Source organism: Notamacropus eugenii, chromosome 2, assembly GCF_028372415.1.
Source record: "Notamacropus eugenii isolate mMacEug1 chromosome 2, mMacEug1.pri_v2, whole genome shotgun sequence".
Taxonomy (NCBI): domain Eukaryota; kingdom Metazoa; phylum Chordata; class Mammalia; order Diprotodontia; family Macropodidae; genus Notamacropus; species Notamacropus eugenii.
The window spans coordinates 465818692-465841790 of record NC_092873.1 but is presented as its reverse complement, the minus strand read 5'-3'; the positions used below and the strand labels follow the sequence as shown (position 1 = coordinate 465841790).

The following is a 23099-nucleotide window of genomic DNA, read 5'->3' as shown; positions in this document are numbered from 1 at the left end:
CTTTCTGAAATTCTCTCCCTCCTTGGTTTCTGCAGTCCCATTCTCTGCTGGTCCCCATCATTCTTCTAACTTATTCTCCTTTTCCAGTTCTTTGTCCTCCAACATCAACTCCCTAAACCATTGCCATAGTTTCATGATGGGTGACACGAACTATGAGATCACATGGCTAGTAAGTGTTGGAGTTGAATTTCCAACTCAGATCTCCTGATGTGAAGTTTAGAGAGCTTTCCACTATGCCCCACTGCCTGTAACTGACCTCCAAGGTCCCCTTCATCTTCCACATCATGAGCTGGTGGTGGTAGTGGTGGCGGTTGTGTTTGTCCTTGGTTCTCAGAGAGAACCATGACATCAGAGAGATGATGACATGACTTGCAATTGACTTTGATTTAAGTGAGGGAGGGCTGTGCAAGGTCACCAGCCTCACTTTCTCCTCCAGAGCCATTTAGTTCCAGTGCGAGTATGGGAGTTACAAAATTACTTCCTGAGGAGAGATAGAGGATGACCATCTAGATCATCTAGAACCTCAAAGGTCCTCCAAAAGAAGGTACAAGTATCTCTTGGCCAGGGCATTTACTGTCAGAATAAGGGTGCCATACAAACCACGAACATACCTACCCTTACCAATTCAACAATAAAGTATCTGAAAAAAAGGGATTGGTTCTACAAAAAAAATACCAATCAATTAACAAACAATAAGCATTTATTAAGCGCCTACAGTGTACCAGTCCTTGCAATTCAAAGAAGGAAATTATTCTTGTTCTCAAGGAGCTTATAGTCTAATTCTTTTTTCCTTCCTTCCTTCCTTCTTTCCTTCCTTCCTTCCTTCCTTCCTTCCTTCCTTCCTTCCTTCCTTCTTTCCTTCCTTTCTTTCTTTCTTGTCTTCCCTAAAACCTTAGATCTAGTGTACTCTGAAGTCCCTAGATTGAACAATGGGTCCCTACCCAAGCTCCACTTGATGGCTGTTTTTGGAGCCTCCTGGCTTAGAGTAAATGTCAATAGTAACAGTTTCTCTTCCAAACAATAACCCTGAGACTCTTGCCCCTCCCAGCATGATTTATTTACTTATTTTTTTCTTTTCTATTTAAAGGGGCCATCCCCTTGACTATGTTTTAAAGAGGCCTATTCACTGAATGGGCATTATATCACTTTAAGTGAGTACCTGAAAAGACCTTAGCCTAAAAGGCCAAGCTCTCCCATTGCATCCTGAGCCATCTCCAGTCATCCTGATGAATATCTGGTCACTGGATCCAGATGGCTCAGGAGGAGAAAGTGGGGCTGGTGACCTTGCACAGCATTCCCTTACTCAAAACAAAGTCAAGTACAAGTCATGTCATCATTTCTCTGATGCCATGGTCCTCTTCAAAAAGGAAGGATGAACACAATTCTAATAAGAGAGACAGCATATGCAAACATAGTACAGACTGTATACAAATATGTGCAAATATAAATATGTATAGATATAAATACGTACAGAGTAAATTCAAATAAATACAAAGCAGCTCAATACAAGGAAGCCTGTGAGGGAGGGCTCTAGTCCTTTCAGAAAAAGCTTCATGGAAGAGATGGACCTCAGTCTGTATACTGAAGGACAGAGATGAAGAGGGAAACCATCCCAGACGTGGAGGATATAATCCAAAGACACAGAGATAGAAGATGGAGTGTCTTACGTGAGAAGCAGAAACCATGCCAGTTTGACTGGATCATCAAGTACAAAATGGAGACTAATGCATGGGTATCTAAAGCATATCAATACTTTTGTACCTGGGTATGGACCACAGAACATCAATCTGGAGCTAAAAGGGACATTAATGGTTAGCTAGTCCCACCTCCTCATTTGACAAACTGAGTCCCAGAGAACATAGGTGACTTTCCTGAGGTCACAAAGGCAGTAAATGGCAGAAATGGAGTCAGGTTCTGACTCCAAATCCAGCATGTAATCCTAATGAAGAGAAAGCTGCCTATGAGCATTCTCTTCACTAGGATTACATGGTTACTGTGATATGGACCAACAAGCCAGGCTGCACAAACTGAGTAAGAGAGAAGGGATATAACCCATCAATCCAGCATGACAAGAGACTCCCTATGCATCAGAGCTATAACAAGGGTGCTGTAACTGGAGCCTTGTCCTAGGGTGCTGAAATTTCAAGGTCTTCAGAGCATACTACTTCCCCCTAGTGGTTGCATTGAAGGTCAATTTCCACATTCCCATCCCCACCCATCCCACTCCCCATGCCCCAGGAGTAAAAATTCCTAGTTACCTCTCTTTTGTGGATTGGGAGTTTCCCAGACTCAAGGTGATATCTGTGTAAGTGCAAAGATAAGAGACCCCTAATAATCCACATTTTTTTTTTACTTAACCAGTTTATTTCCCACTCTCTCCCCCTTCAAGATCTCTAAGCATGGCTTCTGTGCCTGCCTGCTTCCCAAACACTCTCCCCCACACTGTTGGACAAGCTCCTATCACTCACATTAGCCAGTTGCTTTCTTTTCCTCAAAAATAGATCCTGCCATTCCTAGGTTGCTGCTGGGGTGTCTTCCAGGATGTTGACATCATGCTAGTGCAGAGACAAGAACAGCAGGGTCCTCTGCAGCCTTGCAGAAGGTTTGGCATTCACTGGCATGAGAAGCCTGCTGTCGTGAGTTCTCCAAGCACTTTCCAGATGGCTCTGGATGTCAGGTGCATTTGGAAAGAAATTGAAACACGTAGAGGCTAAATAACCTACCCAAGGTTAATAGTCAAAGTGTAGAAAGAACTCCCTTAAGGATCAGTAGGCACTAAGCTAGAGGTTCTCATCCTTTTTGTGTGTTATAGACTCCTTGGCAGTCTGATGACCCCTTTCTTAAATGAATAAAATAAACCACATAGGTTCTCAAAGGAAGCCAATTACAGGGAAATGCAGTTTTCTATCTATTTCTATATCCATCTATCAATATTAGTTCAAGGACCCCAAGTTAACCCCCACTTTATGCGATGGTGTCTTCCAGTCTTACTAAGTATATGGAACAGTGTCATGCCTAGGGTATCCCACTATATCCAATACCCTGAGCCTTGCCAATATATTAAATAGTCAACATATTGACTAATAGTCAATATATTAAAAGTTAACCTGGAATTTGGGCCGCATTGACAGCTTCCAGTAGATAATTAAAGGAAAAGTTTCCCCTTTTCTCTGTGCTTGAATTGTCTGTGTACCACTGTCCAGCAAGAGAAAGAACCAAACAGTTTTCTGGCCCTCTCTTTGCCATACATCACCTCATTCTGTCAATTTTTATGAGTTAATAAAACATCTACAAGGACTTAACTGGATCCAACAAAATTGAGATCAGCCAGTGCTCAGGTCCCACTCAATTAACTTGTGCTCCTGAGGGTGTGGAGGCAGGGAGCAAAGGGGCAGGAAGACTGTTAATTACATTCAATCAGGCCAGCTGTGGCATACATTTCTTGCCAGAGCACTCTCTCTGAGTCCGTGAGGTGACCCAGGCTGTTGTAGAGTGGGTTTGCAGAGGGCCTTGCAAAGGAGAGCAGCATTCTGCCCCAACAGGACTTCCTCAGTGGAAATGAAATTCAAGAAGATGCCTTACTTACCATCTGCTTCCCCCTAAAGACCTTGGCACCTTTCCCTCTGAGCGGCAGCTGAAACTTTCCGTAGGTGATGTCTCCCCTGTTAGAATATAAACTTCCTGAGAGCAGGGACTGTCACTTCCATCTGTAGCCCCAGTACTTTGCCCAGTGTTCAGTGCCATAATATGTATGTATGTGTATCTGTATGTATATATGTATATACACATGTATATACATGTGTATGTATACATACTTATATGTGCACAGTGCTTAATAAAAGGGGGCCATCTCCAGTCAACCTGACCTCTGTCTTGCCACTGGACCCAGATGACTCTGGAGGAGAGAGATGACTTTGCACAGCCCTCCCTCACTTAAATCCAATTCACTTGCAAGTCAAGAAGACATCACCTCCCTGATATTATGGTCCTCTTGGAGAATGAAGGACAAACAAGAAGCTTAATAAAAGCTTTTTCATTCATTCATTCATTTGGGGAAATAAGAGATGCTGACTCCCAGGACATTCATTCAGTGTGCTTCTTTTAACTTTTCCCAGGGCTCTCTCAGCATGCAGATAGGTAGCTGTGCTCTCCTATCCCAGCTCCTGCTGATATTACATTAGGTGTGAAGCCTGCCCATAACAGAGATAATAGTTTTAAAGCTAGAAGGAACCTCAGAGAACATTTAGTCCAATCCACTCCCTTCATTTTTACGGATGAAGAAACCAAGCCCCATTTATGTTAAGTGACTTGCTCAAGGTCACAAGGTAGTCATCATGAGAGATGAGATTTGGACCCACCTTGTCTGATGCCAGAAGTAATACACTTTCCACTGTACCATGATGCCCTCTAAAGCTGACAAGTCTCTCCCATGCTCCCCTTCAATTCCATGATTATCTTAACACTCTCTGGTTCCAAAAGGTGTCAGTCTGCCTGACATGATATTAAGTCCTTAGCAGAGGCAGAATAGGCAATGGCCTACATGGTACAATTTTTTTAAGGCTTCTGGAAAGGTCTCTCTGGCTTATTCATTCCCTTAATTCTCTCACATGCTTTTTGGTGCCTGAAACTTCAAAGTCCTTCCTTCTTTCATCTTCTGGGTTTGATCTCTGCTTAAAATGCATATCTAGGAAACTGAAGTGGAAAAAGTCCTAGATTAGTTTTGTTTCCCACCCTGCCACTGACTAGAAGCATGACCTTATACCGTTCATTTACTTCTCTTAGACTCAGTTTCTCTTTCTATAAAAAGAAGGATCACAGGACTTAAAGTTGAAAAAATACTCTAGAGATCATTGAGTCTGCCCTCCCCTTACTCTACAGATGAGGAAACTGAGGTCTAGAAACTTGTCTTTAGAGCAGCAAGGAGTATAGTGGATAGTCCTCAATTTGGAGTCAGAAAGACCTGGATTTGATTCCTGCATCCCAGACTTGAATTAGTTGCTCAACCCTGTGTAAATCATTTACTGTCTTAATAAACATTTATTAGATGTCTACTATGTGCCAAGTACTGTGCTAAGTCTAGGGAGACAAAGTCAAGAAAACAGTCCCTGCTCTCAAGAAGACCACACTCCAACAGGGCTGATAACATGCAAATGACTCTGTACAAACAAACTATATACAGGATACATTAGAAATTATCAACAGAAGGAAGGCACTAGAATTATGGGGAATTGGGAAAGGTTGACTGAACAAGGTGGGATTTCAGCTGGGACCTGAAGGAAGCCGGAGAAACCAAGAGCAGAGATGAGGAGGAAGAGTATTCCAGGCATGAGAGATGGTCAGAGACAAATGCCCAGAACCAAGGGAGTGTCTTGCTCATGGAACAGAAGAAAGGTCAACGTCACTGGGTTTCAGAGTATGTTGTCAGGGGGTAGGAGAGGAAAAGGAAGAGTACTGGAAAGGAGGAGGATGTTCTAAAGGATTTTGAAAACCTAACTTTGATATTTGATCCTAGAGCTCATAGGGAACCACTGACATTTATTGAGTAGAGGGATGTCTCAGTTTCTCCATCTATAAAGTGGGAATAATAATTCCTGAAACATATACTACTTTTCAGGCTTATGCTTGAGTTTCGTGTAAAATAATATGCTTTGCATATAGTCAGGATTTGACTCTGGGTTCTCCTGAATCCAAAGCACCCTTTCCATTGCACTATGATCTATAGAAATTGGACTAGAAGACTTTTTTAAAACCTCTGTCTGATCAGACATTATGATTTATGCCTTAGTGTCAATGAACTTCTGAACTTCCATCATATCCTCATAGATTTAGAGATGGAAGGGACCTTAGAGGTCATTAAATGCAACCTACTCATTTTACAATTGAAGTTAATAGTAGAGGGAAGGGACTAGTATTGGGGGTGGGGGAGGAGATCTGGCAAGGTTTCTTGTAGAAGGTGGGATAGCTCAGAAGCCAGAAGACCTGAGTTAAAAATCTCATCTCTGAGTTAAACCTCATCTCTGACATGGTCTGTGTAATGTTGAGCATGTCACTCAACTTCCCCAGGCCTCAGTTTCCTTATTTGTAAAATGAGAAGGTTGGATTCTGTGGCTTCTGAGGTCATTTCTAGCTGTAGATCTATGTGTCTATGAGATTTCTGCATCTTCAAACTACTGTCTAGGGCATTTTTGTGTTAATTGGAGGAAGAGATGAGACAGAGGATGCTTCTGACATCCTCCCAGTAATCTTATGTCCTTGTTACAGCCAAGCTGATCTATCAATCAGGCAGGAAGCCAGTCAGTACAGGATGTTTGATGATGCTGTGGCAAATCTAAAATTGTATCATAAGGGTACTCCCCATAATGATGTTGATCATAACTCTGCTAGACTTTCTCAACCTGAATAATTCTTCTCCATGTATTTCCCTAAATCCTCATTAGAGGTTCCACCCAACACACTGGAAGCTTTCTCTGTTCTTTTAATTTTTTTTTTTTGAGGCAATCAGGATTAAGAGGTTCGCCCAGGGTTACACAGCTCTGATATTTTTAATATTCCAGGGGTACCAAGATAGCATCAGATTTTCTGTCCATCTGTTATCTCTCACAGTCATAACATGAACAACCGCCTTCCTTTTCCAGTCCTACAGATCTTCAGCAGTGTCTTTTTGTGAACTCCTCACTCACGGATCATTGGTAATATGCTATACAGCTCCTTAGACTCACCAGATTGCTGTTTACATTGCTTGTAAATTTGAATCCTCTGCAGTCATGGTGTTCAGTGATTTACAGCCACAAGACGTCTTTGAAAGAATACTCATGTGAAAGAGAGTAGGGAATAGATAGCGAGTCATCAAAAATACTGAAGTAATGAAAACTGTGAAAATGTAATGTCCCAAATGTCTCAAAACTTAATCTCTTCCGATTTAATTCTGGTCTCAGTCCACTGCCCCTCGGCAGAAGTAAACAACCAATAAAACTATTGCTGTCCAGCTTGATTCATAGCTTGACCAGTCAGTGACCTTGATAGGAAACAGGAAGAGGGACTGGTCTTCCCCCAGATTTTTATGTCTCTATTTACCATTCCTAGGTTCCTATTAGTACAAAATCCTAGATGTTTCAGTGGAGAGGGCTCTGGTCCTGCAAATCAGAAAAACCTGAGTAGGAACCCTGCTTCAGACATTTCCTAGCTGTGTGATTCTGGGTAAGACACAACCTCTCTGCCTCAGTTTCATCTTTAAAATGGAAATAATAAAAGCCTCTTTCTCCCAGGGTTGCTAAAAGGACTAAAACTAAAAGTGTATGTAAAACTCTTACAAGCCTTTAAGATTTATATGAACTTTAGCTATTAGTGTTACTACTACTACTACTACTACTACTACTACTACTATTACTACTATTACTACTATTATCATCTAGGAGAGGTCTTCCAGTCCTTTCCATTAACAGAGTTTAGCAAAGAGACAAGTTAACACCTTGAGGAAATAAGGTCACTTTCCTTGGGGTAGGGAGCATAGCAACAGCCTTCTTTGGGTGATGCTCAATGAGATAGAGAAGGAGGAGGCAGGTCTAGGGTGATGCCTGGAGTGGGAGGGGCAAGTGAAAGGGAAAGGAATGAGCAGTTGTTGAAGTTTGATTCACTAAACATTGATTTACTATTTTACATGAAACACTGTGCTAGGCACTGAAGTACCAAGATGAAAAATAATAGCTCCTAACCTCAGAAAGGTTACAATCAAATGGGATGTTATTCAGTAGTTTTTTAGTTATGTCTGAGTCTTCATGACCTGATTCAGAGTTTTCTTGGTAAAGATACTGGAGTGATTTGCCATTTCCTTCTCCAGTTCATTTTACAGATGAGGAAACTGAGGCAAACAAGATTAAATGACTAGCCTAGAGTCACACAGCTAGTAAGTGCCTGAGACTGAATTTGAACTCAAAAAGTCTTCCTGACTCCAGGCTCAGCATTCTATCCACTGTACCACAAGCTACCCTAAACATGTGATATGATAACACAAATAAGTATGATACAAGATAGAATGTGACAGACAGGAGCAAAGGAGAAAGCCAGACATAGTTGTGTATCATCAGGGATAGATATGAGGCACCCCTTTGGATAAGCATTACCCAAATGAAAAGCCATTGGTAACGCTCAGCAAATGAGATATTTACATCCCTGACCCATGCTCTATGTATGCCTATAGATCCAGACAAAGTACTGTAGAAATATTTGAGATGCTATCACTTCTATGTCATCCAGTCATCAATCCCAGTTGTCTTCCTGCCATGTGGCTGTTTCTACAGCCTCTGGACCATGCAACATGCAGATACCATGCTCTGGAGGATTTATCTACTAAGTTTTGCAGTTGGGACTAAACTCTCCTGATTGGTAAATAAGTTAGTACAAACATACCTACTCATTGCAGCTAGTCAATTCCAAATTATATTTTACTTTTCATTCCATCTATCTTCTTATCACCCACCGTTTGACTGCCACACTGCTCTTACTCCCTCACAATCTCTTATTCTTGGAACCACAATTACATCAGTGCGGTCATTGCTTCTGTAAAAAGTATGTTGATAGACTTCTCTATGGTTCCATTCACCAGCCCAAAGATTTCACAGAATAAAACACCCTTTCCCCTGCCACCACTTTCCTATATAGCTATCTCCTTTTATTAGATATAAGCTCCTTGAGGTCAGGGACTGTCCCACTTTTCTGTTTGTATACCCATAAAGTAAGCACTTAATAAATGTTTTTCATCCGTTCATTCTCTTTCGTCTAGCATGACCAGGGAAGGCTTGTTGGGGTAGGTAGCATCTGAACTGAGTCTTGACACTAGGATTTCAAGATGCAGAGATTTTGTTTTTAAGTTTCTCCATACTTTATACAAAAGAAGACTTGTATTGAAATCAAAAACCAAAAAGAAAATATCTATTTGGAAACAAGTCACATTTACAGAATGCTGATCAATGAAATAAATTATTTTGCAAATAACATAAAGAAAAATAATTGCCACATTTAATTATAGTTCTTTGAAGAAAATGGACTTTCTTCAGAAGTCCATCCTATCATCTCAGGAAAAATATAGGGTTTCAAGAGGATGAGGCAGCCTGTTGGATGGTATAGAGGTTAGAGAACGGACAGTGACCAAGGAACAGCTTTGTGGTACAATTTGGCTAAAACATAGAAGCATGAAGGGGAGGGATATAAAATCAGACTGGAAAGGAAGATTGGAGCCTGCTTTTTAAGAGACTGAAATGCCAAGTTCAAGCAGCTTATATTATGTCTTAGAGTCCATAGGGAGACACTGAAGATTGTGAGGCATAGAAGTGACACATTCAGACCTATGCTTCAGGGAGGTAATTTCTGTATTTATTTGAAGGCAAAATTGGAGAGGGGAGATTATGGAAGAAAGAGGGCTATTACAATACTCTATGGGACAGGTGATAAGATTTTGGCAATGTAAGTGGAACTAAGATAAGAGTCAGAGATATTGCAGAGGGATAATTAAGTGGTACAATGAAAAGAGTGCCAGACCTGGAGTCAGGAAGACTCATCTTCCCAAGTTCAAATCTGATCTCAGATACTTACTACTGTGTGACCCTTAACCCTGTTTGCTTTGATTTCCTCATCCGTCAAATGAGCTGGAGAAAGAAATGGCAAAGCACTCTAGTATCTTTGTCAAGAAAACCCCAACTGGAATCATGAAGAGTTGGAAATGGCTAAAACAACTGAATAACAAAATAATTCAGAGGAAGGAAGAAGTAAAAAAAAATGATGAGATTTCAAACCAAGATGATTGTTGGGACCATGATACTGCCATCAACAGAAGTAGAGAAGTTAGGAGGGAGGACAAAGTTAGGGGGGAACTGGTGAGATCTGTTGGGGATATGCTGAATTGGAGGCACTAGTGGACATCCAAGTAGAGATGTGTAGCAGATAACTGGAGCTTGGGGAAGTAATTAAAGCTGGATATAAGATGTGTGAGTCATCTGCTCAGAGGTGATCATTGAAACTATGGATGAAATTGTCAAGGGAAAGGGTATGAAAAGAGCGGGGGAAAGGACAGAGGAATTCTAAAGAGCATTCACATATAGGGACTGTGTAGGGATACTGTGGTTGGACTCTGCTCCTTCTCCTGCCCCATCTACCCCCACATTCTATGGAGCAGACTCCAAAAGGTTAATGCCAGTGCCCTGGCACATGTCATGAATTACATTGCTGTTTCAAGCCATCTCCACTCATCCTGATCAATATCTGGGCACTGGACCCAGATGGCTCTGTAGGAGAAAGTGAGGCTGGTGACTTTGCACAGCCCTCCCTCGTTCAAATCAAAGTCAATTGCAAGTCATGTCATTGCCTTCCTGATGTCATGGTCCTTTTTGAGAACAAAGGACAAACCACACCACACACAACCACAACATTGACATTTATCAGGTCAACAAACATTTATTAAGAGCTTACTTTGTGCCAGGCACTATTCCAAGTTGTGATTCTCAGCACTACTTTCCAGGATGAGGCTCAGTCAGGTCCCCTTAGTTCCCAGTATAATGTTAGGTCCACTGCTATTGGGAAATGGTTCCACCATTATGTTTTCAGAAGATGTACATTGGGGGCTGATCAGATCAGAGAGGTGAGCTGACCAGACAAAGTAGTGGCTGCTGCCCTCTGGTGGTAGACAAGAGTTATGGTGAATGAGTTAATCAAAGTGCTGAAGTACTAATTGAACAATCAAAAAAAATTCTTAATTGAATCCCCTACCATGTGCACTGTGCTAGGTCCTTGCCTGGGAGGTGGGGAGAAGCATACAAAACTTAAAGTTATAGTGCTTTCCCTCAACTAACTTACACTCTATTGGGAGACCGATATGTGTGCCAGGCATTGTATCACTGTAGCACTAAGGCAGTCAAAGTGGTTGAGAGAAAACATTGAATTGAAAATCAGAAGACCTAAGTTCAAATCTCATCTCTGATACTTTCTATCTGGGTAACTTCAACAAAATTGCTCCTTATCTCTGAACCTCAGTTGCCTTATTTATAAAATGAGGGCAATGCACCAAGTCATCCCTGAAATCTCTTCCAGCTCAATGTTCTATGGTACAAATGAATGGGACATGGAAATGATGCAGGAGCTCATAAGAGGGAGGGACCGTTTGGGGACTGAGACAGTCAAAAGACCTTCACTGAGGACAGCAAATTTGAGCTGAAGCTTGAAGGATGAGAAGGATTTGGACAGGTAAAGAGAATGAAGGGAGTAATGACTTTCCCCTGTCCCCCTCCCAGATTTCACATAGCACTTTGTTTATACCTGTAGAGTTTATCATGTAATAATGTATATAATAGGAACCTTTCTTTGTGTTTTATTCCTCTACTAGACGATAAAGTCTAAGAGGACAGGGATAGTGTCTTATCTAAGCTTTGCATCACCTCCAGTATCTAATGCTGTACACTCTGTAGGTACTAATGTGTGTGTTCATCCTTCATTGCCAAAGAAGACCATGCCATCAGAGAAATGATGACATGACTTGAACTTGACTTTGTTTTGAGTGAGGGAGGGCTGTGCAGGTCACCAGCCTCACTTCTCCTCCAGAGATATCTGAATCCAGTGACCAGATACTCATCAGGATGACTGGAGATGACCCAGGATGAGGCAATTGGGGTTAAGTGACTTGCCCAAGGCCACACAACTAGTGAGTGTCAAGAGTCAAAGGTGAGATTTAAACTCAGGTCCTCCTGAGTCCTGCACTGGTGCTCTGTACCACCTAGGTACTAATACATGTGTTTTCAATGAATGAAGGCATCCAGCAAGGACATAACCAAAGGTAGGAATGAACAAGGCATCAAGCAAAATGTAAATGCTTATTGAGCTCACACTATGTGCTAGGTACTTTGAGATCTATAAAGTAGCATAGGTGCAGTTCTTACCCAAAAAAAGCCCTCAAAGGCATGGTTGAGTGACATTAAGTAGATTCTTCTAGTTAATTGCATAGTGTACATTTGTACCAAGATTCTGAGGAGGGTATTAATCGTTTGAAGGTGAATTGGGCCAGATTACGGAGGGTGTTGAAGGTCAAGCCAAGAAGTGTGGAAGTTATCTCAAAGGCCATGACAAAAGCAGTATTTTAGGAAGATTGACTTAGGACTGGCAACAGGGAACAGAATAGATCACATGGAGGAAGAGGACAAAGTAGAGAGACCAGTTACCCAGGTAGGAGATGATAGAAGCCTCAACTAGTTTGATGATGATGACAGTGGAAATGGAAAGATGAATCAATAAATATTTATTAAGTGCCTATAATATGCCAGTCACTGTGCTAAGAGACAAAAGACAAGGTGAATGGCTGGATAAGTTGTGATATGTAGTCTGGTATCTAGGGCCAGCCAAAAGACACAAGGGTCTAGTTGGTACACAGCCAGTCACGAATTAACGGGCCCCAGGGGTGAGAGCTCCAGATATGAATTAACCTCCCCAGAGCCTGGGAGTTGAGGGCTACAGAGCAGGCAGTGAAAGAGTAAGGCTCAAGGAGAATTGGAATGCGGAGGATCAAAGACATTCTGCCTCATCCTCCCTACCCTCAGCTTCAAGCCCTTAGGAAAGTATATCCTACTTGGAATGTGCTTAGTTGGCAAGCCTGAGAATGTTGATCTTGAGTTATGACCTAAAACTGCCTTCTAAGCAAACTCCAGCATTTATGGTTCTCTCTCTTGTCTTGGTTGGCCTGGATTCAAAGCAGTAACAGAATAGGCTATAACTCCATAGGACTCTCAACCTCCTCTGAGCCATCCCACTCTGCACCCAGAAACTGCAAAATGTATTGTAATGGGCCTGAATGCTGAGATTCCCCCTCTCCCAAGGCATACTAGCAGAGTATGCCTCCTTAAGGCATGCTTTTCTGAGTTCTTCATATTCATTGGTTTTTTGTTTTGTTTTGTTTTGTTTTTACAAAGAAATGACATTCCATTATTTGTGTAACAAAATTTGTTCAACTATTCCCCAACTGATGGGTATTTATGTTGTTTCCGGTTCTTTGCTATCACAGAGAGTGCTACTATGTATATTTTATTGTACATAGGGCCCATGTTTCTAACTTGAACCTCCATAGTATATATGTCTAGCATTGGGACATCTAGATTAACAGTTATAGATACCTTAGTCACTTTTTTAAAAAGTATAAGAAGCATTAACTTTAGTAAATGTTGCCTCCCTATATGTAAAGGATAGGGAAAGAAGCTGGGATATGAGCTTGGGGACCTGGACTTCTTTGGGTCAGTTGACCATGAAGGATTTCTACAAATCCACATGAGTCACAGGATCCTAGAGGGGGCACCAACAACTGAACTATGTGATGGGAGTTCATATACCTTCCTGATTTGGGATGGAAAGAGTGCTGATCACAGCCAGTAATCTCAAGATGTCTCTTATTTGGAAAGTCTAGGCAGAATATGGAAGCAGGATTGTTGAGGTTGGATTCAGGAGAGCGGTTTGAGTGTGAAAAAATTCACTTAGATGACCTTGTCTTAGCTATTGATTATGAGTCCAGGATGGACCCCAAGAAGGTTGGGGTGCTACCTGAAATGATGAGGAATAGATGTGTGAGTCCTAGTGTCCTGAAAGATTTCACTTGAGCAGTCTCCATGTTTAAGAAAGGCATTTATTGGGGTGATACACCCAAGTAGACATGCTCCCCATGAGGTAGAGCGCCAGTGGGCTCTATTCCACATGGGGGGCAGAGCATAGGCCACACTCCCTGCTCCCCTAAGGGAACAGAGCAGCCCCTGCTTCCCACAGAGGTCAAAGTCAGGTAGCCAGTTTAAAGGTATGGTTTAAATACAATTTTATGAAATGGGGGACAAGAAAATGGCAGGAGCAAGCCTGGCTCCAAATGTCTGGGATATCAGGTAGTCAGGAGATGCCTTTATTATAGAGACAAGCAAAGAGAACAGGAAAGGGGAGGAGAAGAATTGTTCTGGAATTGGGGATGCTTTGCAAAATTAGACAGGTTAAGTCCACAGTGGGGAGACTTGGATGCATGGTCTTCTTTGATCATTTTTATGACTGGTCACATCCTGCATCTTATCCCATATCTCACTTCCTGCATCCTGCTTGCTCCATCTGCCTTGGGCACTCCTTTCTACCTCATTAGAAATGATGAGTTAGGAGAATAGTTGTTGATACCAGTCCAGAATCAGAAGACCTAGGAAACTTCTGAGCTCCCAGTCAAACAAAAGCCAAAGGAGGGAGCCAAGACAAAAACTCAGGAAAATAAGATGACCGAAAGAGCAAAAGGAAGAGAAATATTGCTCACCTGTATGGGTGCTAGTCACTTATCCCCAAAGTCTTAGTGCCATGATGCTGGCATGGCCCTTTGAAAGGGGTGACATGGGGGCAACTATGTGGCACACTGGATAGAGCACTGACCCTGAAGTCAGGAGGAGCTGAATTCAAATTTACTAGCTATGTAACCCTGGGCAAGTCGCTCAACCCCAGTTGCCAGAGGGAGAGACAGAGAGACAGAGAGAGAGAGTGAGAGACAGAGAGAGAGAGAGAGAGAGAGAGAGAGAGAGAGAGAGGAGAGAATAAAAGGGTGGTATGTGTGTTGAGCACACTTAGGTGGCTAGGTGGTTAGAGTGCTGCTTTCGGAGTCCTAAAGATTTAAATTCATATACCTCAGTGAGACTCTGACGGTATGACCCTGGTCAAATCACTCAAAAGAAATTAAGTGAAAAATGGGGATAACAAAGAGGGTGCCTACTCCAAAGCATTGTTATAAGGATGAAATGAGAGGATATTTTTAAAGTATTTTACAAACCTTAAAGTGCTACCTAAAGGGTAGCTTTTATTCTTATTATCCCCATCAAACTCAGAACCCAACTGGCCTTCTCTCTCTGTTTCTTACATGTGACACCCCATTTCCCTTTCCTGTGCCTTTGTTTACCATCTCTTCTCCTGAAATGTCCTTCCTCCTCCCCTTCACCTCACCCTTCTCTTCTTCAAGACACAGCTGAAGCGCTGCCTTCTACATGTAGTCTTTCCAGATTTCTTCCCCCCTCCCCAGCTGCTAGGGCACTCCCTCCCAAATTACCTTATACAGAGTGTCCTGAAAGTCTTAGTGTATTTTAAAGCTTATTAAAGATTAAATTTTATCAAAATTTTTAAGCATATTAAATCTCTAGTAAGCATTAAAATGCACAGAGATCTTGGGGATATACTGTACTTCACTACTTTGTATTTATTTCCATTCTCTTTTTTGATTCTGCATATATTCATATATATACTGCTTGTCTCCCTGTTAGAATCTCTGCTCTTTGAATGGAAGGATTGTTTCATGATTTGTATTTTCATCCCTAGAATCCAATATATAATTTTAAATTATTCACATTATAATTATATATATACATACACATGTATATATGTATATATGTATGTATGTATGTATTTATATGTGTGTGTATGCATTGTGTATATATGTTTGTGTGTGTGTATGTATGTTGTTTCCTCCCTTAGACTGTAAGCTTCTTGAAGGTAAGCACTGTCTTTTGCCTCTTTTTGTATCCAGGCACTTAACAGTGCCTGGCACATAGTAGCACTTAATAAATTGACTGATTGATGTCTCCTTCGTAAATGCTGATTGGTTGACTCACCTGATAATGGCTTGCTTATCAAGCTGTTGGGTAACAAATGTGAGGTTCTGAGACTCAAGTCTACTGGGCCTATTCCTTGCTCTGCTCTCTCTGCTGGTGTGGGTTGGGATTTCCCCATCTGCTCCTATGTGTCCTACCTCATACATATAGAATAAGGGAGAGTATGCCCAGGACAGTTTTGGCAGGACTGGAGGGTTTAGGATAGTAAAGGAGGAGAGAGAATTCTCTCACCCCATCTGTCCCTTTGACTTGGCGTTAGGGAAATGAGGAGAGGAAAAGAAGAAGGAAAGAACATCGGATTTAAGAGTCCAAAGATCTGGATTTGAATTCATCTGGGTGACCTAGAAAAGTTACCTCTTTACTCTGGGCTAGTTTGCTCATCAGCAAAATGGGTAGGGGATTGGGGGAGGCCAGGATGAGCTAGGTAACACCTAAGCTGTCTTCCATATCTAAAATCTTATGATCCTCAGGAATAAACAAGCGACCTATCAAAAGTGGGAGAGTGGAATTGGAGCCTCCAAAAGAATTGGAGAGGTCTTTCAGCCCTTCCTCTCCTTCCCCACACCAGGCCCTTAACTTCTCCTATTCTGAGTCCCCGAAATCAGAGTTGACCATGAGCCAGTCCCAACCAGCTCTTTCTTAGTCCTTGAACTTGGCAGGTTTATCATTCTTTAGAGGCAATGACATGGTGCAGTGAACAGAGTGCTGTTCCAGAAGTCTGAAACATTCAAGCTGAAATCCAGCCTCAGTTATTAGCTTGTAGGCACCTCTGTGGTCCAGTGGAGAGATAAGAATGCCAAGCCTTAAGTCAGGGAGGACTGAATTCAAATCCAGCCTCAGACACTTACTAGTTGTATGACCCTGGACAAGTCACATAACCTCTTTCTGCCTCGGTTTCCTCATCTGTAAAATGGGGGTAATAATAGTACCTATCTCCCAAGGTTGGTGTGAGGATCAAATGAGATAATATTTATAAAGTTCCTTGTACATAGTATGCATTTTCCTTCCCATCTCTGCCCTCTCTACTGTGAGTTTTCCTGGTTTTCGCTCCTGTGTCCAGTACAGCATGTGCTTTAAACGTCCATCCCAGAGGCGTCCATCCCAGTGTCTCTTATTTCCAAGGGACTCCACCTCTCCATGGCCTTTGTGCTTGTGCTTTGCAGAGTTTGATGGAGAATCGTTCGGATGACAGCGGGAACAGTTGTCATCACCGGCGGAATCCTAGCGACTGTGATCTTACTCTGCATCATTGCTGTCCTGTGCTACTGTCGCCTCCAGGTCAGTAACTCCCTGTGCCCCCAGACCGGCCTCATTCCAGCAAATTCCATGACCTTGGGAGTTGAGCTAGAAATCATACCATCAGCTCAAGTACCCTGAGATGTGGATGGGGTGCTTTAAGAAGTGAAAGTTATGGTTCTGAAACTCTTTTTTGCTCATGACATAGTATTATTTTTTGCAATAAGGAATCATAGTGCACTGAGCTTGGCACACTGCCCTCAAACAACCTTTTTGTGAAACATAGGGTCATAGATTTCAAGCTGGAAGGGATCTTAGAAGCTATTAAGTTTATTTGACAGATGAGGCAACTGAGGTCCAGAGAAATTAAGTGACTTGCCCAGGTCACATAGCCATAAGTGCCCAAGGTAGGATTTGAACCTGGGTCTTTATAAATCTAAGCCCAGACTATCTACTACACCACACTGCCTTTCAGCTACTGATATAGGGATGATAATAATATTAATGATAGCGGTTAGCATTTACGTAGTACCTACTGTATACCAGGCATTGGAGCTAAATACTTTACAAATATGATCTCATTTGATCCCCACAATCACCCTGAGAGGTAAGTGTTATTATTATCCCCATTTTACAGTTGAGGAAACTGAGGTTAATTGATTTACCCAAGGTCACATAGCTATTAACTGTCGGAGGCACTTATTACCTTCTTGACTCTAGGTTCAGTGTTTTATACACTGCACCACCTAGCTACTTAGGGAGGAATGGTCTTCTCCAAGGGCCTGGGGTACCTTGGGTGTTCAATGGAGAGTATGAGAATAGATGGTCTTTGCATTTTAGGAGTGACAGGAAAGGCATCATTCCATTTCCATGACCTCTAGATACTCTTTAAAAGCTGCATCCAGAGATTCACAGCAATGTCTTTCTCCACCAATATGAATTATAGGACATTCCCTTCTATCTTCAGGGGAAAGAGGCTGGACTTATGATCAGAGGATACATGTTCCAATCCTAGCTCTGATGCACTGAGGGCTATGTGAATGTGGGCCACTGATTCCCCACTGAGCTGAAGACTCCTCCTCCTGAAATAATAATACTTTATCTCCTTCGGGGAAGAAAGTGCTTTGTAAGCTAAAAGGCACCACCACAGAATTATGAACTATTGAATTCTTGTAAATGGGAGAAATGGAGCTGGGAAGCTAACACACTGACCTTTCTGCACCGGGGAATATGAGTCACCTTGGAGAATGAGAGGCGGTGTGGTAGAGTAGATCAGGCACTGGTCGTGAAGCCAGGAAGATGAGGGTTCAAGTTGCAGCTTAGATAACCTTAAACAAGTCACTTAAATTTTCTGTACCGTAGCTTTAGAATCTTCAAAATGAGAAGGGGTTTGCAGAAGATTAGCAAAGTTGACAAAAATGGGAAACAGAACATCCTGGAGGAGTTATTAGAAAAAAAAAACATCAATAGACTGTCGGAGGAGCTGTCCACACCATTCTCCTTCATTACTGTGAACAGTAGTTTGGAGCTATGCCCCAAAAGCTATAAAATGCAACCTACTCTGATCCAGTAAGGCTGCCACTAGGTCTTTACCTTAAAAAATTCAAAGAAAGAGAAAAAGGACCACATGAACAAAAATATTGGAAACTGAGGGGGTGCCCACCAATTAGAGAATGGCCGAGCTGAACAAGTTATGGTATGTAAATGTGATAAGATACTATTGTGCTGGAAGAAATGACAAAGGGGATTGGATTCAGAAAATCCTGGAGAAGGCTTGCATGAACTGATACAGCGTGAAATGAGCAGATTCAGAACAATTCATACAAAAACCACAACATCGCACAAAGCAACAACTTTGAAAGACTTAGAAACCCTGTCGATAAAATGACCAAACATGATTTCAGAGGGCTCATGATGAAACACGCTACCCACTTCCAGAGGCGATGCACTCAGAGTGAAGATTAGGACATAATTGTTTTGGACACACCCCAAGAAAGCAAGAAATTGTTTTGCTTGACTAGTCATATTTGTAACAAGGGTTTTGTTTTTCATGCTTTCCCAATGGAGTGGGGGGGGGGGGGGCAGAGGAAGGTGGTATATAGATTTTTGGAAAATAAAATTTAATTTAAAAAAAAACACAGGAAGAGAAGCATATTATTGTACCATTAATAGACAGCTATGAATTGGTCCAGCCATTCTGGAAAGCAATATTGAACCACGCCCCCCCTCCCCCCAAATCCCTTATATGCTATGAACCTTTGTGCCAGTAATAACATTAGTAAGCCTATATCTGGAATGGACCAAAGGCAGAAGGAAAGGACCTTTGTATACAAAAATATTTTTTGCAGCTCTTCTTATAGTAAAATAAGCTGGTTGAACTTAATGGCTTCTAATGATCCTACGAATTTGGCTTTTCATTGTAAGCTCATTAAAACAAAAAAAGCATCAAGGGAGACACACTGAAGGTGAAACAAGGAATTCTCTAGGTCAGCCCCTCTGGCTAAATTCTGATTTAGTTCCTTGAAAGAATTATTTCGCCCTTTCCCTGCTTAAAGAGATGATCTCAAGCCTCCCTTTTAATTTCTTTTTTTTCCCCTTCTAACTTAGTTTTTTTAGTATTATTTATTTAAAACATTCTTTTCTTTTTAAGTTTCAAGTTCCCCCTGCCTCCCACTCCTGCCCCTACACATGGAGAAGGCAAACAATATATCAATTATACATGTGAAATCATGCAAAACATATTTCTATCTTAGTCATATCTAAAAAAAAGTAAAAGAAAAAAAGCAAAAAAAATTATACCTCCATTTGCACTCAGAGTTCACGAGTTCTCCCTCGAGGTAGGCGGCATTTTTCCATCCTTTGAAACTGCCTTGGATCACTGTTTTGAGCAGAGGAGTCAAGTCTTTCACAGTTGATCATCAGTACAACATTGCTGCTACTGTGCACAGTGATCTCCCATTTCTTCTCACTTTACTTTGCATCAGTTCATATAGGTCTTGCCATGTTTTTTCCCTAAAATTATCCCCTCATCATTTCCTTATAGCACAATGGTATTCCATCACAATCATATGCCACAACTTGTTTGGCCATTCCCCAATTGGTGAGCATCCCCTCAATTTCCAATTCTTTGCCATCACGAAAAGAGCTGCTATAAATATTTTTGTACATCTTTATCCTTTTTCTTTTATCTCTTTGGAATAGAGATGTAGTAGTGATACTACTGGGTGACAGCAAACAGCTGCTTTGAAGATTGGGCAACCAACTGGCACTGTCTGAATTCAACTGATGGAACTGATTTAATTCACATGTGCATACATGTACATACATGGCACACAAACACATTCCCCTTCTCAGACAACATAAGCTTTTTTCCTCATACAACCAATGAGGAATTTCAAAGAGCAGGAATAGATAGAACTAGGGAAATGTACGTAAGGAAGAAAACATGAGCTAGTACATGGGGAAGGTGAGAGTAAAGATATAAGAGGAACACATGAGCTGTCCCCTTGAAGGAGGTGGCCAGAGAGTAGTAAGGACACTGGGTGTCCCTCCCATACCCTATATTCCTCAAGTGGAAGCTCACATGCTCCATTAGCATCCTCACAATGTCAGGAGAAACAGGAAGTGTCTAGCACTTTGGGGGGACCCCCTTTGAACTTATAGAAGGGTATGGACGAGATGCACAGACTGGGAAGGCATGGGTGGATCGTAAATGGCATCATTGTAAGCAATATTGGCATTGTAAGGAATAGCGAAATAGAGGAGGAAGTTCACCACTCCATTTGAGCATCCCCAGTGATTTAGGTGCTGAAATATGCTTGTTCAATAGGATTCTCTCTTAAATATGTGAGACAAAGGTAAAGACTAAGGATGAAGTGATGGGACCAGGACTAGGACAGTGTAGCTTTCCTTTGTGTGGTTAGGAATTCTCCAAGACAATCCCTTCTCACTTATCACTTCTGGACAACAATGTGATGTTTTCTTTGCTGGAAACCACACCAGCACTGCTTGCCTCTGGAATGTGAACTTCTAGATATAATTGAGCACCTCAAATAATGGTACTCTCATACCACAATGACCGTGATACACATGAGTATCAGTGCTAGGCCAACACCAAGCTGCAGAAAAGGCAATTTATTGTCAGGATACTTCCAATCATCTTTCCATCTTCCTTCTTCCCACCAAATACCCTCATACTGCCCTTGGCTACGTTCTTCAGACAATGTCCAGTGCTCCAGATCTTTTTGGATTTCCTCTTTTCCCTGGACCCCTAATCAAAACTAACCTGTCTTATATCTCTTACTTGTTCAGGACCCTACTCCACACTAGGTGGAAGCAAGCTAGCTAGCTAGATCTGATAAACTAATGCCTGCTAAAGCTTGGATGATGATAGTAGAAGCTTGAAATGTTGCCTTTATCAAATGATATATTTCTATTTTCAACAGAAGTCTTATTGTTTTAACCCAAAAGAGTGACCAATGGTAGAATTTATGTCACGTAACAGACTGAGAATTTAGGCAACCTTTTGAGCCTCTCCAATCATTCCTCATAAGTATATACATACTCCACCTATATTTGGAGTTGATGTTGTGCTTCGGTGGGGCTATGTGGCTCATGTACATATGCTGGGGGTGGGTCTCATGCACCCATGGAAGCGTGCTTGGAATTGAGTGTGCAAACAGTGCTTCATGCTCACTAATCTGGACCTTTCTTTCTCCCTCCTGGTCAGTACTACTGTTGTAAGAAAGATGATTCTGATGATGAGGAAGAGGAAGAAGGACACGATCTCTCTGCTCCATCAAGATTTTCAACCTGTAATTCTTGCAACTCCCACGTCCGGGATGGACAAGGTGACCTGGCACCACTCCCCAGTGAGCCCTCCGACCAACATCGAGGTGCTCAGAGCCACTGCCCCAGCTGCGGCCCCTACAGCTCCCCCTTTTACATACGGACAGCTGACATGGTCCCCAATGGTGGGGAGAGGCTCACCTACACTCCAACTTGCTACAAGGAGCTGGGGCCCCCACCCCTCAAAATGTCATCGCTCCAGAGTTTTCCGGTGACCCGACCAGGCCTTGGACGTGAGGCCTTTACCAATCCAAGGGCTATTAGTACAGAAGTATAACCTTACCCACCCACCACGCCTTGTTGCCCCCTTTGGAACAAAGCAGGGCAGTGAGAAGCCCTTGGTCCATGGATGGTCTGTTTTCTTAGGTTTTCTTGCTACAGAATTTAGGGTATTCTGGGATGCATTAATGGGTAGCCTGAGAACAAAGGAGATATTGACACTCAGGCACCTGACCACTGAAAGGACATTGCAGCAGGAAGGGAGTGGGGGGACGGGAGACCCCTTCTCTGGATGGGAAAAGTTTGCAACTCACTACAACTTTACCTACAATGCCACTTGTATCAATCAGTGGGGCTTCTTCACCAGGCTGTGCGCAAAACAAATACACCCATGGCTATCCCCACCTGAAATAATAAGACTTTGCAGAATCAAGAGTCAGGGCATACCAGGGTGAGCTGTGCTAAGACCCTGGAGCCCTCAATCAAGTCCTTGTTAGAAGGAATGAGCTAACCCAGAAGATGGGAGCTAAGGAATTCTGGGGCCTTGGATCTGGTGGAGTATGGGGAATGGGGAGGTTCACTTTCTGGGAGGAAGAGGTAAAAGTCATTTCTAATATAAGCATTTTGTAATTCTGGGATTGTAACAGTTGCAATGACTGCGTACTTCTAACACTTAAGAATTGAAGAGGAAGCCCTGTGACTAGTTCCTTTATATCAGACACAAAGATGTCACACACAAACTACCCCTATACCTCTCCATGGGCAACAGGTGGCATTGACCTCATTGTGGGGGAGAGACTTACAGAGGGGATTGGATAATGCAAACCATTTTTTAAAATAAAAAAAAACCCTGCTTTGATTTGGAGACCTCGTGATGGCAGGGTTTTATTAAAAGGCTGAAACATGTCCTAGAAGATGCAGGATCTTTTTTTCATTTTGGTCACTGCACACAGAAGCCTTAGACTTGCTACCCCTCATGGAGAATCAACATACCTTCCTACTTTGTTTTTATTTGTGTCCTTTTCTGCCTCTGTCTCCCTATCTGCCAAATCCCTGAGTCTATGTCTATCTGTCAGGATGCGACTGTCTGCCTTTTTTCTGTGTATGTCTCTATATCTGTTTTCCTGTCTGTCAATTATCTCTGCCTAGTTCTCTGTC

At 42.1% G+C, this 23099-nt stretch overlaps 1 protein-coding gene across 2 annotated transcripts in view; it reads left to right on the top strand.

Annotated features, from left to right (window-relative positions):
• The window catches only part of LOC140529685 (protein FAM163A-like), a 122389-nt gene extending 99534 nt beyond the window's left edge, over window positions 1–22855 (top strand). For both annotated transcript variants that reach the window (XM_072648512.1, XM_072648511.1), the window contains exons 2-3: window positions 16802–16916; window positions 21604–22855. In XM_072648512.1, coding sequence (XP_072504613.1) covers window positions 16824–16916; window positions 21604–21999 — 489 coding nt within the window. In that variant the 5' untranslated portion in view covers window positions 16802–16823 and the 3' untranslated portion in view covers window positions 22000–22855. The remainder of the gene's footprint in view (window positions 1–16801; window positions 16917–21603) is intronic.
• The last annotated feature ends 244 nt before the right edge of the window (window positions 22856–23099 follow it).